Source organism: Periplaneta americana, chromosome 5, assembly GCF_040183065.1.
Source record: "Periplaneta americana isolate PAMFEO1 chromosome 5, P.americana_PAMFEO1_priV1, whole genome shotgun sequence".
In the NCBI taxonomy this organism is placed as follows: domain Eukaryota; kingdom Metazoa; phylum Arthropoda; class Insecta; order Blattodea; family Blattidae; genus Periplaneta; species Periplaneta americana.
In genome coordinates, this window is record NC_091121.1 from 99180109 (window position 1) to 99194542 (window position 14434).

At 33.7% G+C, this 14434-nt stretch overlaps 1 protein-coding gene across 1 annotated transcript; it reads left to right on the forward strand.

Moving 5' to 3' along the window:
* Positions 1 to 200: 200 nt before the first annotated feature.
* On the forward strand, positions 201 to 11148 carry LOC138700038 (neuropeptide CCHamide-2 receptor-like). The gene is made up of 2 exons (XM_069826333.1): positions 201 to 254; positions 9611 to 11148. The coding sequence occupies exon 2, from the start codon at positions 9680 to 9682 to the stop codon at positions 10748 to 10750; it is 1071 nt and encodes a 356-aa protein (XP_069682434.1). The 5' UTR covers positions 201 to 254; positions 9611 to 9679; the 3' UTR covers positions 10751 to 11148.
* The last annotated feature ends 3286 nt before the right edge of the window (positions 11149 to 14434 follow it).

A 14434-nucleotide genomic window follows, 5' to 3' on the forward strand; every position in this document is an offset into this window, starting at 1 on the left:
CCAACGATTGCATTAAATTTCAGAAGGGGTTTTGATATGAGGGGTAAAAAAGGTTCCGTTGTGAGACTTTCTTCCCGAGCTACAGAAAACCGATGTTGCTAGCCTTGAGTACACAGCTGTACTGCTTGTATATTTCACAATTTTATCTAATGAATGGGAATTCCTATCGCAACTTGTTTCATGCCAACACCTTTAGTGTAGATATACTCGCGTATTACTCAGCAGTAGATCCGCTTCGCGTGCAGTTATGGCTGGTGAGTTGTCATTTCCAATTTTACGTTGCTCTTATAGAATATTAGACATGTGGCACATTTACTTAAAAGTCAGAGGGAATTCCTGTTTTAATAATTGTATAGAAGTTATTATTTTACAGAATTGATACAATAATCACAGGCAATACATTTCGAAAAAATGTAAATAGAACTGAAGTTAACAAAAAGTTTGAATTCCACGGAATATGACTTCAAGTTGCGATTAAAATTAGAATATATCTAGAAAAGTTCTTGTTGTTACATATATCAATATATTAATGTTTTTATTTTCAATCTTTATGGCTTAACACATTAAACAAAACCAAGTTACGTATCACAGTTTTGTATATTTACAACAATTCGCAACACATTTTTAGCTTCACAATACTATCTAATTAAAGAAATGATACTCCTGAATAGTTCATTCTTTATCTGCAATATTCAATACAAATTCAATTCAATACAATATGTACTTTTAACCTACACGAAACAGTAGAATTTCATATTTCACTGGGGACTTTATCTCAAAATATTGAGAAGAAGTCTGTCTTCTATAATAAACTTCGAGATTTCCAAAGATTTTCCTTTGCCTAAATTATAATTAAGGCCAAAAGTATTTATAAAATAAATATTTATTTTCATTGGCTAAAAAAGAATTAATGAAACCTCTCTTCACTCTGAATTGCAAAAACAATTTCGAATTCTTTATGAACTAAAAAGTTTGTATGCTTTGGGAAGGCCAGTGGTCAATTTATCTTTGATAAAATTTCAAATGTATCAGTATGGGCTGTCCTCCAGACAATAAGTGCCTTTGTAAGAGGAAAATATATATCATATTATCTTCCAGACGGGATCCGGACTCGTAAGTGTTAAATATATACGCTAGTTGCTCGATTTAAATTCCAGTTAATTCCTCTTTATTTAAGCCTTGATTGTTTCATCAATTGAGCTCGACATACCCCGCAATAAATTTATTATATGGAGATGAACCTTGAAATCACTTCTTCCGTGCTGTTTTCTGGCCATACTTTAACTTTCATAAACATATACTGTATCTTAGGCTTTTGTTTTATCTAGTAGTATTGCTTTACATGTTTATCTTCATGACGCATAACATTTACTAACCGCAAGAATAATCTTGTTAAGGAAATTCCTTCATTGTCTCTTGAACTTCCGTGAGCTTGAATGTGCTACATGCTGTCTTCATGTGTACTGCACACTTCAGTTATAGCGTCCTTGTAAGTAATAATTATTTTAAGAATTTTCCATGTATAATTATAGGGCATAATGGTGTCATGTTAAAATAGGTTACATTATCATCATCATCGTCTTCAACTATTAGCCTACTACTTATTTCCGGATGTCACTTTGATCTAGTTTGAACCAACTCTTCTCAGGGTTATCAAACAACTTTAAACGTTTAAAAATAGCGTACCCTATTGCCGTGCTCTCACCATGGCTGAAGACAACAACAGGCATCACAGGAAATCATTCTCGATAGGAAAAACATTAATCTTACACTCGCACAACATTTTGAAATTTTTTTTTATTTTATTTCATTTATTACTGTTTTAAGTTATTTCATCATGATGAAATATTATTTTACACACCATAACTTCAAAATGAAAATACACTTGTCTTTAAACTATTCTGTTAGTGTGTGAACATATTTGAATAGACGAGTGCAGAAAGGACTTAAGTCCAGAAAATTTACTTTTGAGGAAACTGGAAAAGAAAAGTGTTAGGATTTTCTGGGTTACATTAAAATAACTTAGTTGTTATTTATTTAAAATATATATGATCACTAATTAAACATTAAATAAAACGAATTTCACGTGTAGTTCGTGTATTATTAATTTTTAAAAGTGTTGGATTTAAGTCTTTTCTGCAGTCAACAGATATTAACAGTTTTAACTGGTTAGTCGATTAATTATGTTAGTAAAAGTACATGAAATATGTAATGAGAAGTATATTCAAGTATGTTCTTTAGCATTAAACCTATTTTTGACATAATCTTTTAAAACATTTTTAAAACAGTTCAATCGACAATTACATGACTCACCAGCGGTTTTACCAGGCACTGTTTTATCTGCATAATTCGTATGTTCTAGCTCCTTTGACTTAGCAACTTTTATGTTATTTCTTCTATATTCAGATGGTTTATAGATGTCTCTTTTACGATTATTCACTGCTTCTTCTTCGTTGCTATGACGACTAGATGCCATGTTGCACTTGTATACTGATCAGTTACTAGAATAAAATTGAAAGTTAAATAACAAAAATATCAACAAGGAAACATAATATTAAGCCTAAAAAATGATTGGTTCTTAATATTACACCGCAGGTATATATGTTTGCCAACATTTGTTTGCAGAAAGGTATCCCAGTCCTGGACTGCAGACCTTTCTGCACTCAACGGGGAAAATAGAGTAGAATTTCACACGTTAGAAAGGCTGGACTGAGTTTACTTTCTGGGTCATCGATGTATCTATCTTCAGCTGTTATGAAACCGATCTTAACTCGTTTTCATAAAAAGATGGACTTCAGCCTTTTCTGAAAAAATCGATTCATTTGTATTCATATACCTACACAAGAATTTATTTCTTGTTATGTTCATGATTAGAATTAGAGGTATCATTATAAATATTTGGACTAGATAAATATTGAAAGCTACCAATAATTCTAAAGTCGGAAAGAATGTGTACCTAAATAATGACTAACGTCAAATAAATAAATTAAAATAAATAAATGGATAAATAATCATGTTGTAGTTAGTTGTGCAATATTTCGTAAATATACGTTCCTATTTTCTTAAACACATGCTATCATTCTACGGCATATGACCGTAATTATTTTGTAATCACGAAGTAAAACGTTTGAGCGCGTTTCCTTTTTCGCTGTGGTACAACAGAAAGGTCAGAATGCATGAGCGAGAGTAAAACTACGTTTAAAAATAAACTGTCCGTGAAATGAAAACGTAACGTAAATCCGACATTTATATATAATTTCCACTTTTATAATAGCTTTTTATATTTAAGAAATTATAAGCATGTATTGAATGTGTACGTGACCACTGAAATGCGTTAGTTTCGCATGACAAATGTAGACAGGAAAAACAATAATTGTCACAACGATACCGGTACAATAAAATTGGACTGTGATTTATTTTATATTACCTTCCAAATTTGTCTTTATAAATTATTTTTATACGTGTGTAATTGTCTTTTGCTTCCTTGTTATTCGAATTATATATGGGAAGTATTCTGATATTGCAAAAAAAAAAATCTATTCAGGGGTTTTCGAAGGGAAAATGCGTTTTGAGCACGCGTAATATCGAAAACGTCGTTTTCCCCGTGTTGTCTGTATATCTATGCATAACTATTTCTCCTACAGTACTCGATTGAGTTTTCTTAATATTTATTTATTTATGTGTTATTTATTTATTTATTTATTTATTTATTTATTTATTTACATATTTATATGTCTTTCTGCTTGTTCATCTATCTGTCTGTCTGTCTGTCTGTCTGTCTGTCTGTCTGTCTGTCTGTATGCCCGCCCGTCCGTCCGTCCGTCTGTCTGTCTGTCCTGTCCTGTCCCGACTGTCTGTCTGTCCATCCACCTATCTATCTACCTACCTTTCTATCTGTCTATCTGTCTGTAAGATAATCAATCGGGAATCATGCACTTAACATAAAACAATTTTGATAAACATTTGTTGGTCCTTATTACGTTATTTCAGGCTAATTCGTTATACGAACCATATCTACAACAATGAAAATCTACGTGACGCTATGGTGCAACATTTTAAAAGGATAAATCTGCAAATATCTAGAGTTCGCAAAAAAAAAAAACAAAGAACAAAATAATAATAATAATAATAATAATAATAATAATAATAATAATAATAATAATAATAATTATAGGCCTACAACAAAAATATAGTCGGCCTGGTTGGCGAGTTGGTATAGCGCTGGCCTTCTATGCCCAAGTTTGCGGGTTCGATCCCGGGCCAGGTCGATTGCATTTAAGTGTACTTAAATGCGACAGGCTCATGTCAGTAGATTTACTGGCATGTAAAAGAACTTCTGAGGGACAAAATTCCGGGACATCCGGCGACGCTGATATAACCTCTGCAGTTTCGAGCGTCGTTAAATAAAACATAACTTTAACTTAACTTTAACAAAAAATATAATATCTAATAGAGGCCTACATCTCGAAAGATATACTAAATATAGTTATCATGTTTAAAAGTAATACGTTGTATACATATTATGTAGGGAATGATGTCATACACAATAAACAATTTTGGTCCAGGCGAGTGGTGTTAGGAAACGTAGCATCACACTATCAGCGTTACCGCGTTGAATGGCAATTCCTATGCTGCAGCAGGAATTCGATAGAAAATGAGTCTCCAGTAAAAAACTTTATTTTACTGCCAATATCTGATATACTGGTTTTGTCCTCCTGGCACCAATTTCCCACAGTTTCAACTTCTAAAACAACGACAATATAGGATTGGATATCATGTTTATATTTATTCCATTTATTGCGGACGCTAATTCCGCAGCTGGCCTTTTAAAAGTTTGGAATTGTGTGGCAGGTGGGAAATGACTAGGTTATCAACACGAGTAGCATCCCATAAGACAGATTTTCCTTTACTCCATGGGACTAAAGTTAGCCCATCAGGAAGCTTACGGTCGAAGAGACTAACTCCACTTAGTTCTAAGATAGTTGAAATAGTAGCCTAATAATTCAATTTATTGGAAAATATTTTGAAAATCGTACTGCATTTATAGGACCATTTAAAGCATGGCGGCCGTAAAAATCGCACAGCACACGTATTTCATTCATTGTTTTCTGCTCAAGGTCAAGTATTTTACAAGGGACAAGGAACTCCCCCAATTTTAATACCACTTATAGAGTATGTATTGAAACAATTAGAAATATAATTCGACCTGGAACAAAAAATCCTTTTGTTAATGACTCTAATAAGAGGTATATTAATTATAATTTCATCTAATTCATGATTAGAGGCATGAATAAACCCAACATTCTCAATCTTTTCTATATTCCGCCTTCCTCTTAATCTCTGCATGCGATCCATATATATATATATATATATATATAAATTTTGTCTATAATTTGATATCTCTTTCTGCCCTCCAACATTTCTCCCGTCCACTATTCTTTCTATTGCATCCTTCAGTAGACAGTTTTTTTATCCAATGACCCAGTTCATTTGTCTTCGTCTTCCTGACCAATTTCAACATTCCTACATCCACTCTTTCCAGCACAGTATCATATCTTATTATTTCTGTCTGTTTCAGACAATCCATTTTTTTTTCATATCCACATTTAAAATGCTTCTAGTAGGTTCTCTTAAATTCGTCCATGTTTCTTCTACATAAAATACCACATTCCACACAAAACACTTCACTAATTCCTTTCTTAGTTCTTTCTTCAGAAATCAGCAGAAAACTCTCCTTTTTTCTAATAAGAGCTCCCTTTTCCATTGCTAGCCTTCTTTTGACTTCCTGGCTGCAGCTCATGTTTCTGCTTATAGTACACACCAAGTATTTGAAGGTGTCCACTGTTTTACTGCCTCATTTCGAATTCGCACGTTTGTCTTCTTTAATTTTCTTCCGATGACCATTGTCTTCGTTTTGTTTGCATTTATCTTCTTTCCATAATACTTACAGCTGTCATTTAGCTGCAATTGCATTTCCCTTAATATCGGCTTTTCTTCTAACAACTTAATAATAATAATAATAATATTAATAATAATAATAATAATAATAATAATAATAATAATCCGTGGCACTACAGCCCATGAAGGGCCTAGACCGACCAGCCGGCAGCTGGCCTCATGCCCACATGCCGAAGCAGAGGTGGACGATCATCCAACCAGAATGGAGGTATCGTGTGGTTAGCACGATGATACCCCCAGCTGTTATAGCTGACATTCCAACCGTATCTCGCTACCTATCGTAGCTCTCCAAATGCATCACGATGCTGGGTGGGCACCGATCCCATACACTGGCCGAAATTTCATGAGAAAATTTCTTCCCCCATGAGGACTCGAACCAGCGCGCATTCCGTAACGCTAGTCCTAGGCAGGATGCCTTAGACCACGACGCCACGGCGCGGGACCTAACAACTTCATACCATTAGCAAATCTGATACATTTTATTCTTCTTTCTCCTACTATCATCCCTCCCATGTATATTCTCAAAACAGTTCTTCACTAAATCCTCTAAATAGTAATAAAGAACGTCCTTGTCGTACTCCTCTCCCTAATCTACTTCCTTCTGACATTTCTTCTTCTATTCTGACTTTTACTCGCAACATATCAGAAAATAATGAAGGTGGATATTCTCTCGGAAATAGGTCGAACTTTTTAAAATTACAATTACGTCACATAAAATGACAAATGAAATTATAATCTGTCATATAAGTTAGGACTTAGTATAGTTTACCTCCTTTCGAGAAGTTGAAGGCAAAAATTAATCTCAGTCATGGTTGTACAAATTTAATGTACCCTACTCGTTACTGAAATAAAACAAAATAGAAACTATATTTAGGCCTACTTCTAAAACTTGATATCTATTCAACTGGGAACTCTTGAAGATTGTACAGAAATTTATTTTAGGAAGTAACCTACAAGAGTAGGGGAAAAAAGGACTTACAGCACACAAGGAGAAATGTGGAGTTTAAGAGAAAGGGGAGAATTAATTTATAGAATTTAAATTTCATAATATCGTCGTTGTTCCTGCAATAACTCCTGTGTGACATATTTATCGATTTTCAGATTTTTGCTCTACTAAATAACTTAAATAGTGATACAGCAAATAATAAAATCTCCTATATGTAATTATATTTCTTTGTTTCTAAAATGTAAGAATTCACAGTCTCCTATGTACGGTTCCCATAGGATGAATAAATGTGTTTTTTTTTCTACTGAAAAGTTTTATATTTTAGAAATAGGAGTTATTGCAGGAACAACGACGATATACTCCAAAAATTCGTTTTTCATCATGGAAGACCGGTGGACTGGAAGGGATAATAAGGAATTACCTTTTTTCAGAGTTATTTGGAAATGAAGACATATCCCAATGGGGTTTGTTTATAGATTACTGTGTTTGAAATGTTCGTTGCGCCATAAGTTACATAACTAGAATGCTATCGCAAATATGAGTGGAAATGCATCTAATTCCTTCCAACATTAGATGCTGATATTCACAAATAGCAAAGTAATAATAAAGCCATTGCGATGTATGAAGAGCTATATCATTATTGTTTGTAAATATAATTACATAAATAAACTTTAACCGCGTAATCGTTAACTGAAACTCGATATGTAATTTTTCGGATTGAAAAATGTCTTTTGTGCGAAATGCAGTAAGTGACAGTTTAAATCTTTGTTTGGATGCACAGCAACTTTATTTCGTCTGTATGTCTTGTAACTGATATTTCAAGGAAAGTAACTGAAATCCAAAACATCAGTTGCAATATGAAAAAATAACCAAATTTTGTTGTATAAGTGTGAAACTCATATTGATAAGTATGCCGCTTGGATGGGCATCTCGTGCTCACAAAGTGTTAAAAAAAAACAACAACTTTGAAAGAGAGAAAGACAGACGGAGCCAGCCGCAGCAGTTACAAGTTGTTTGTAGTTTTGTTGCAAAGCAGCTCACTGCCAAGGTATGTTGTGGCGACTCATGTAGGTGGTCGTGATATCTACTCCATGATTTGAATTTCAGAATGACGCATGATGCATTAATTATAATTTTAAACAATGTACCTAAACACACTTAACAAAATTATATTATTTCCTGGCTTTGTAAATTAGTTTATTACTAAAACAAACTGAATACAACCTTTTCAAAATACAACAAATATAGCTGCAACACATTTATTATTACACTATTTCTTAATATATCTTATTATATGTGTTATTTTAAACATAGAACACGAGAATTTACAAGTGTTTATACATTAAAGAGTATTCCTCTGTTCTCAGAAAGGTAATAATCTGTATTCGCAAACAATCACAAATTCAAGGAAGTAGTTTTTTTTTCTCAAGTAGTCACGGAAAATGAAATAAACTCACTTCTGAGTTCTTTCTGCACATTGAGAGCTCTTACACTTCTTTTTTACATTAAACTCTGCCTCAAGAACATACAGTATATATGGAAGCAAACAGCATATTTCTAATTCTGACTTAGGCAACATTACGAACAGTTCGATTCCTGATTTCACTGGAATGTCAATGATGCGCTGTTCTGTAGATTTATCAATTCAAGCTATAAACTTTCAGGATCTTCTATCGGCTATAAGCCAAAAGGATTTCAGAAAAATCTCGATTCCTTGTCAATTGTCACTGTTTTTCTAAACTTACCAGTGAATTCTGCTGTAGGTCTTGAAGTGGGTTCTTATATTTGATAAGAAGATTTTCTTATCACTCCTCAAGATAGTTTATTGTCAAAGAAAGTGAAGTTGTCTATGTTCTACATCATACTGCCACATTTAAAATTTATCCATAAATGCTCTTAGCTAGTCGATCATATATCGTGCAATTCTGTAACTCGCACGCACAACGTGCTAACGATATTTGATATCAGTCTCAGTCTCACCTTATTGATATCCCATTTTTACCTTTAGCTGTTCTAAAGCAGATCTAGTCAGTATTTATTTACTAAACCTTCACTGTGTTTATTTGTAACATAAAATTTCATGCGTAAGAAAGTGTAATAGAACATAATCCAAACTTTACCTCTCTTCTTAATAAAAAATCTTTCTCTTTCGACTCATCACTAAAGGGAAATGATCTGGGGATTATATTGTTTTTCACTTAAAACGAGCCGCCACTTACTGCAAATGCGAACGAACTTGCGTCTTGCAAGAACCCCATATAGGCACTACAGCTAGTACAGAGTCCATTCTACCTGCACTGAGGTTGTGTTGACACTTTGAGAGCACGAGTTGCCCACCTATGTGCATGCCTCATCTTCATGACATTGATTTTGTAATGTTATTTATGGTTTATCAGTCATTTGCATATTAGTGTTTTAATAAAAAAATAATTTACTTGACTGTGACTTCATAATCAAGTATTACTTCTGAACTTCCTTTATAACCATTGTAGCCATTGTCCTGTAAAAGGATATATTTTACCAGTTTTTACTGAAATCAAGTAGGATTTTAAATGTTTTCAAGTCTTGGCAAATTCATTTACGCAGTTGTTTAGGATTACCTTTATTTGCACAATAACCTATATAAATATATGTATAATATTATATCATTGGCAATTTTCTTCAGTTTCTTCTAATATTCTAATAATAAACGTTGCTATTTCACAGATATTTGTAACTGTTGCATCATGCAGAATAGTTCAGTGTACACCGCCTTTCCCTCATGGAGGACAAAATATGGAACACATTCAGGAAACGTCACATAGTTCCTCAAGCAACACCAGACAGACAATCTCTCAAGATGTGACACGTCCATTACCTTCCAGAAGTAATCAAGAAGGCGCAAGAAAGAAGTCTGTAGTATTACAAGTGTTTGAAACTTATGTAGACAAATTTATGTACTCATTATATATTTTGGTTGGACTTGGGTTGAATGGAACCTTGCTTTGCATGTTTGCACGCCACAAAGAGTTACGCACTACGGCTAACGTCATGATCTTGAATCTCTCTATCTGCGATGTTCTAAATTTGAGTATCAGCGGTCCTCTCCATTTTCCTTCTTTCTACAAGACCCAAAATGATATAAAGGTCATAAACTGCAGATGTTACCTCGCAATACGGCAGTTCTTCAGAGCTGCTGACGCCTTCTCCTTGTTGGGACTGAACATCCAACGTTTCTGCATCACAGTGCCTCGTTTCCAAAGATATAACAACTCTACACTGTGTCTTTGCACATCCGTGCTCATCATATACGTTCTTGCACTCTCAGTAGCGTTGCCTTCTGTGCTTGTATGGGAAGTTTACTCTCATTTATGTTCCTCAAATCCAGATGGATCTCAAGCAAATCTGATGCTCTTGCTGCATTTTGTGATATACTGCTTAGTCTTGGCTCCCCTCATGTTCCTTTTCAGCTGCTTGACTGCCTTCCGTTTGAAGAAAAGTATTAGACTCATTCCTGGAGAAATGCAACACAGTATTCAAGAACAAATGAGGAACAGAAGTGCTAAAGTTTTGATTATACTCTCAGTATTGTTTGTGATTTGTTATTATCCATACGAACTGTGGAATGTCATTGTGTTCTTCACAGTAGCAGATAAAAAGGATGATGTCGTGGCACTGACTCTTATATTCTCCAAATATTTCTTGTTTTCTAACGCTTGTTTTAATCCTGTGGCTCTCTTTGTCGTTAGTGGAAAATTCAGAAAGTTGTTCAAACAATACTGGTGTTGCTTCCGTCCTGTTCTTACAAGAAATATGTCAGGAAATAGTGCCCAAGTTACAGTTTCTTCTCATCTTAGCAGTAAATAATTTAACAATATAAATATGTGCAATGAGCCAACTTTTATACAGACTTCAAATGTTATAAATGTAATCGATATGATGAAGCGAAAGAATGAAATAAAAGGACTTCTATCATTAAAACTTTTCCAATTTTAACTCAATAAAACTGTAATGTTTTCTTTGTTGTGAAACATATACACATATATTAATTGTGGATGTAGACATTGTCATAGACTTCTTATAGTAAAATCACTACAGTATAGAAGATGACAAACAAACAAGATAGAAAGCAAACAAATGTTATTAGAAGAAGATATCTAGTTCTATCCTAGTTATAACTCTCCTACTTTTGTACCAAAAGGGCCGATTTGCAACTCCCAGCAGATTGGCATGAGATTTCTTTGGCCATAAAGATTGTGTGTGAAGATTTCTGTCTATATATATATATTTGTGTCTTTTGGAAATTTGACTCCAAAATCTCCTGTACCAAATCACCATCTCATTATCTCCGAATATGTTTCGTAGACTAAAATAAACGTTGCATATAGCATTAATATTACTCTTGCAATGCGAAGGAGATAAACTAAAATTTCAACTGAACTTATAAAAAATAAATTCGGGGTGTAGTGACTGGGTTTAAGTGGCTTAACATTTTGTTTTCTAATATAGTCGAAGTAGTCTAAACTTTAGTCATTCCCTGCGAGCGTAAGTCTCTCATCATTTACAAATGAGAAAACAAACTCACACTATTGATATTCTCATGTTCCGATATTTATTTATAGTTTTTACTGAGCCAATAGGAATATCGCCTGCAATGTCGTTTTTTACATGCAGAAGTTGAGATAAAACCTGAAGTAAAATGGTGACTTAAGTAAATATCATTCCACAGCCTATTTTCAAAAATATATGTAGAGTTATTCACAAATATAGTATTTCTGCTACACACACAAACTGCTTATGGTGCAGACCTTAATATAACAACTTCCTAATTTTATTATTTGTATCTCTACACCGTGCGATCTTTAACACTGCGACGCACCAAACTGTCACCTGGAAACGTAGCGAATGAGGAGCAACTACTACAATATTCACCATACAAATTTCCTTCTACGCAGGCTCCATGCGGAAAAAGGACCTCTCTCCAGGCGCTCCAAGTCACTTCCGCTTCCTTATTTGTGACGAATGTAAGCGAAGTATACATATATCCAACAATTTAGTGCTTCAACAAATAGTTTTTACCATTTTTAATTACTATAAATTTATTTAAAATTACTTCGCTCTAGAATATGCCATTAGGAAAGTTCAGGATAACAGACAGGGTTTGAAATTGAACGGGTTACATCAGCTTCTTGTCTATGAGGATGACGTGAATATGTTAGGAGAAAATCCACAAACGATTAGGAAAACGCGGAAATTCTACTTGAAGCAAGTAAAGAGATAGGGTTGGAAGTAAATCCCGAAAAGCAAAGTATATGATTATGTCTCGTGACCAGAATATTGTACGAAAAGGAACTATAGAAATTGGAGATTTATCCTTCGAAGAGGTGGAAAAATTCGAATATCTTGGAGCAACAGTAACAAATATAAATGACACTCGGGAAGAAATTAAACGCAGAATAAATATGGGAAATGTCTGTTATTATTCGCTTGAGAAGCTTTTGTCATCTAGTCTTCTGTCAAAAAATCTGAAAGTTAGAATTTATAAAACAGTTATATTACCGGTTATTCTGTATGGTTGTAAAACTTTGACTCTCACTTTGAGAGAGGAACATAGGTTAAGGATGTTTGAGAATAAGGTGCTTAGGAAAATATTTGGGGCTAAGAGGGGTGAAGTTACAGGAGAATGGAGAAAGTTACACAACGCAGAGCTGCACGCATTAGATTCTTCATCTGACATAATTAGGAACATTAAATCCAGACGTTTGAGATGGGCAGGGCATGTAGCACGTATGGGCGAATCCAGAAATGCATATAGAGTGTTAGTTGGGAGGTCGGAGGGAAAAGACCTTTGGGGAGGCCGAGACGTGGATTGGAAGATAATATTAAAATGGCTTTGTGGGATATGATAGTAGAGACTGGATTGATCTTGCTCAGGATAGGGACCAATGGCGGGCTTATGTGAGGGCGGCAATGAACCTCCGGGTTCCTTAAACCCAGTAAGTAAGTAAGTAAGTATAAATTTATTTTAATTTTTATACGAATTTTATAACCGGAAATATTTTTATATTAGATATTAAGTAGGGAAAAATTCAGTAAGTCTTAAGGGGTTAGGTACAGTTTGCAGCAGTAAAGTTTTGGAAATGTTCAACTTTTTTTCCTCCATTACTGTATCTTGTACAATAATGAAAATTAATATCTGTAAAACACTGTCCTTCCGCTATATGAAAAAGATATTCTTACGATATATATTTTTTTTTCAAAATTCAAAATGGTGCAGTTCACTGTGCAGTGATGAAGCGTTTCCCTCATAACTTATAAACTTGTTAACTTTTCATGTTCTCTCTCTTTTATTTTATTATCTCATGTTTACAATACCATGTTCTTTCAACTACATTCCTTAATAAATAATAATTTTTCATTTTGTGTTAGAAGAAAATACTGATATTTGATCATTTTTAAATGAATTTATTTTTTATCAGACTATATCTATCAAAGGTAGAGAAGTGATTTTGTATCATATTGTAGATATGACATGCATAAATACACACAAATGTTCATCACAGAATGTTGGATAGTTTTTGAGTTATGATGGAAAAGCTTAATCACTGCACAGTGAACTGCCACCATCTTTTTAACCATAAAAATATTATTTTCATATAGCAGAAGGACAGTGTTCTACACAGACTAATTTTCATTATTGTACAAGATACAGTAATGGAGGAAAAAAAAAGTTGAATATTTCCAAAATGTTACTGATGTAAGCTGTCCTAACACTTTAAGGAAATGGTATGGAGGGGAAATAAATCGAGAGAAAAGAAAATTAAGTCCTAAAATAAAGTTGAAATGTGAAAAAGTTAGGAGTGATGTCAAAAAGTGCAAATAGATAGAGATGTGATTAATTAATTCATTCATTCATTCATCTGATATCAAGTCTAGTTTTCTGCTTTAAATATTAGGAGATTCAGAATTTAATAAATCGATGCTTTAGCATCTCAAAATCATAAACCAGACATATTGTGTACAACTGAACATCATGTGAAACAGAAGGAAACATTAGCCTACAGCTTTAGTTATAAGGCTACGTATTAGGATGTAATTTGTGTGGCCAAATCTTCCAAGAAGTAGGTGCTTATATTTTTATTAGAAATGAACTGTTATTTAGTAAAAGTGATATGTCTGATATCTGTAGTGAGAAAGGTAGTCAAATTTATGGGATTCAAGTTGGCAACTAAATTGTAAAACGTATTGCACTGTATAATATGTTATTGTTTGTTGCAGTTAGCATTTTGCAGTGCTTTTTGCAAAAGCCCGAGAACAACATTAATCACACTTATACAATTTTAAGAACAATAAATGACAAGGAAAAGTCAACAGCACACACATTTTAGGCTAGTATAAACCTCAATGTTTAGTTACATAATTCATTTATAGTCTTAGAAAGAAGTTTTGTCACACAGAAAGGAGGAAGTGCGCAAGATCAGATATATAACGAAACAAAACTAATTTCATTACCTCAACTAGTCGTTCTCTTGTGAATCAGGTCGCTCGTCC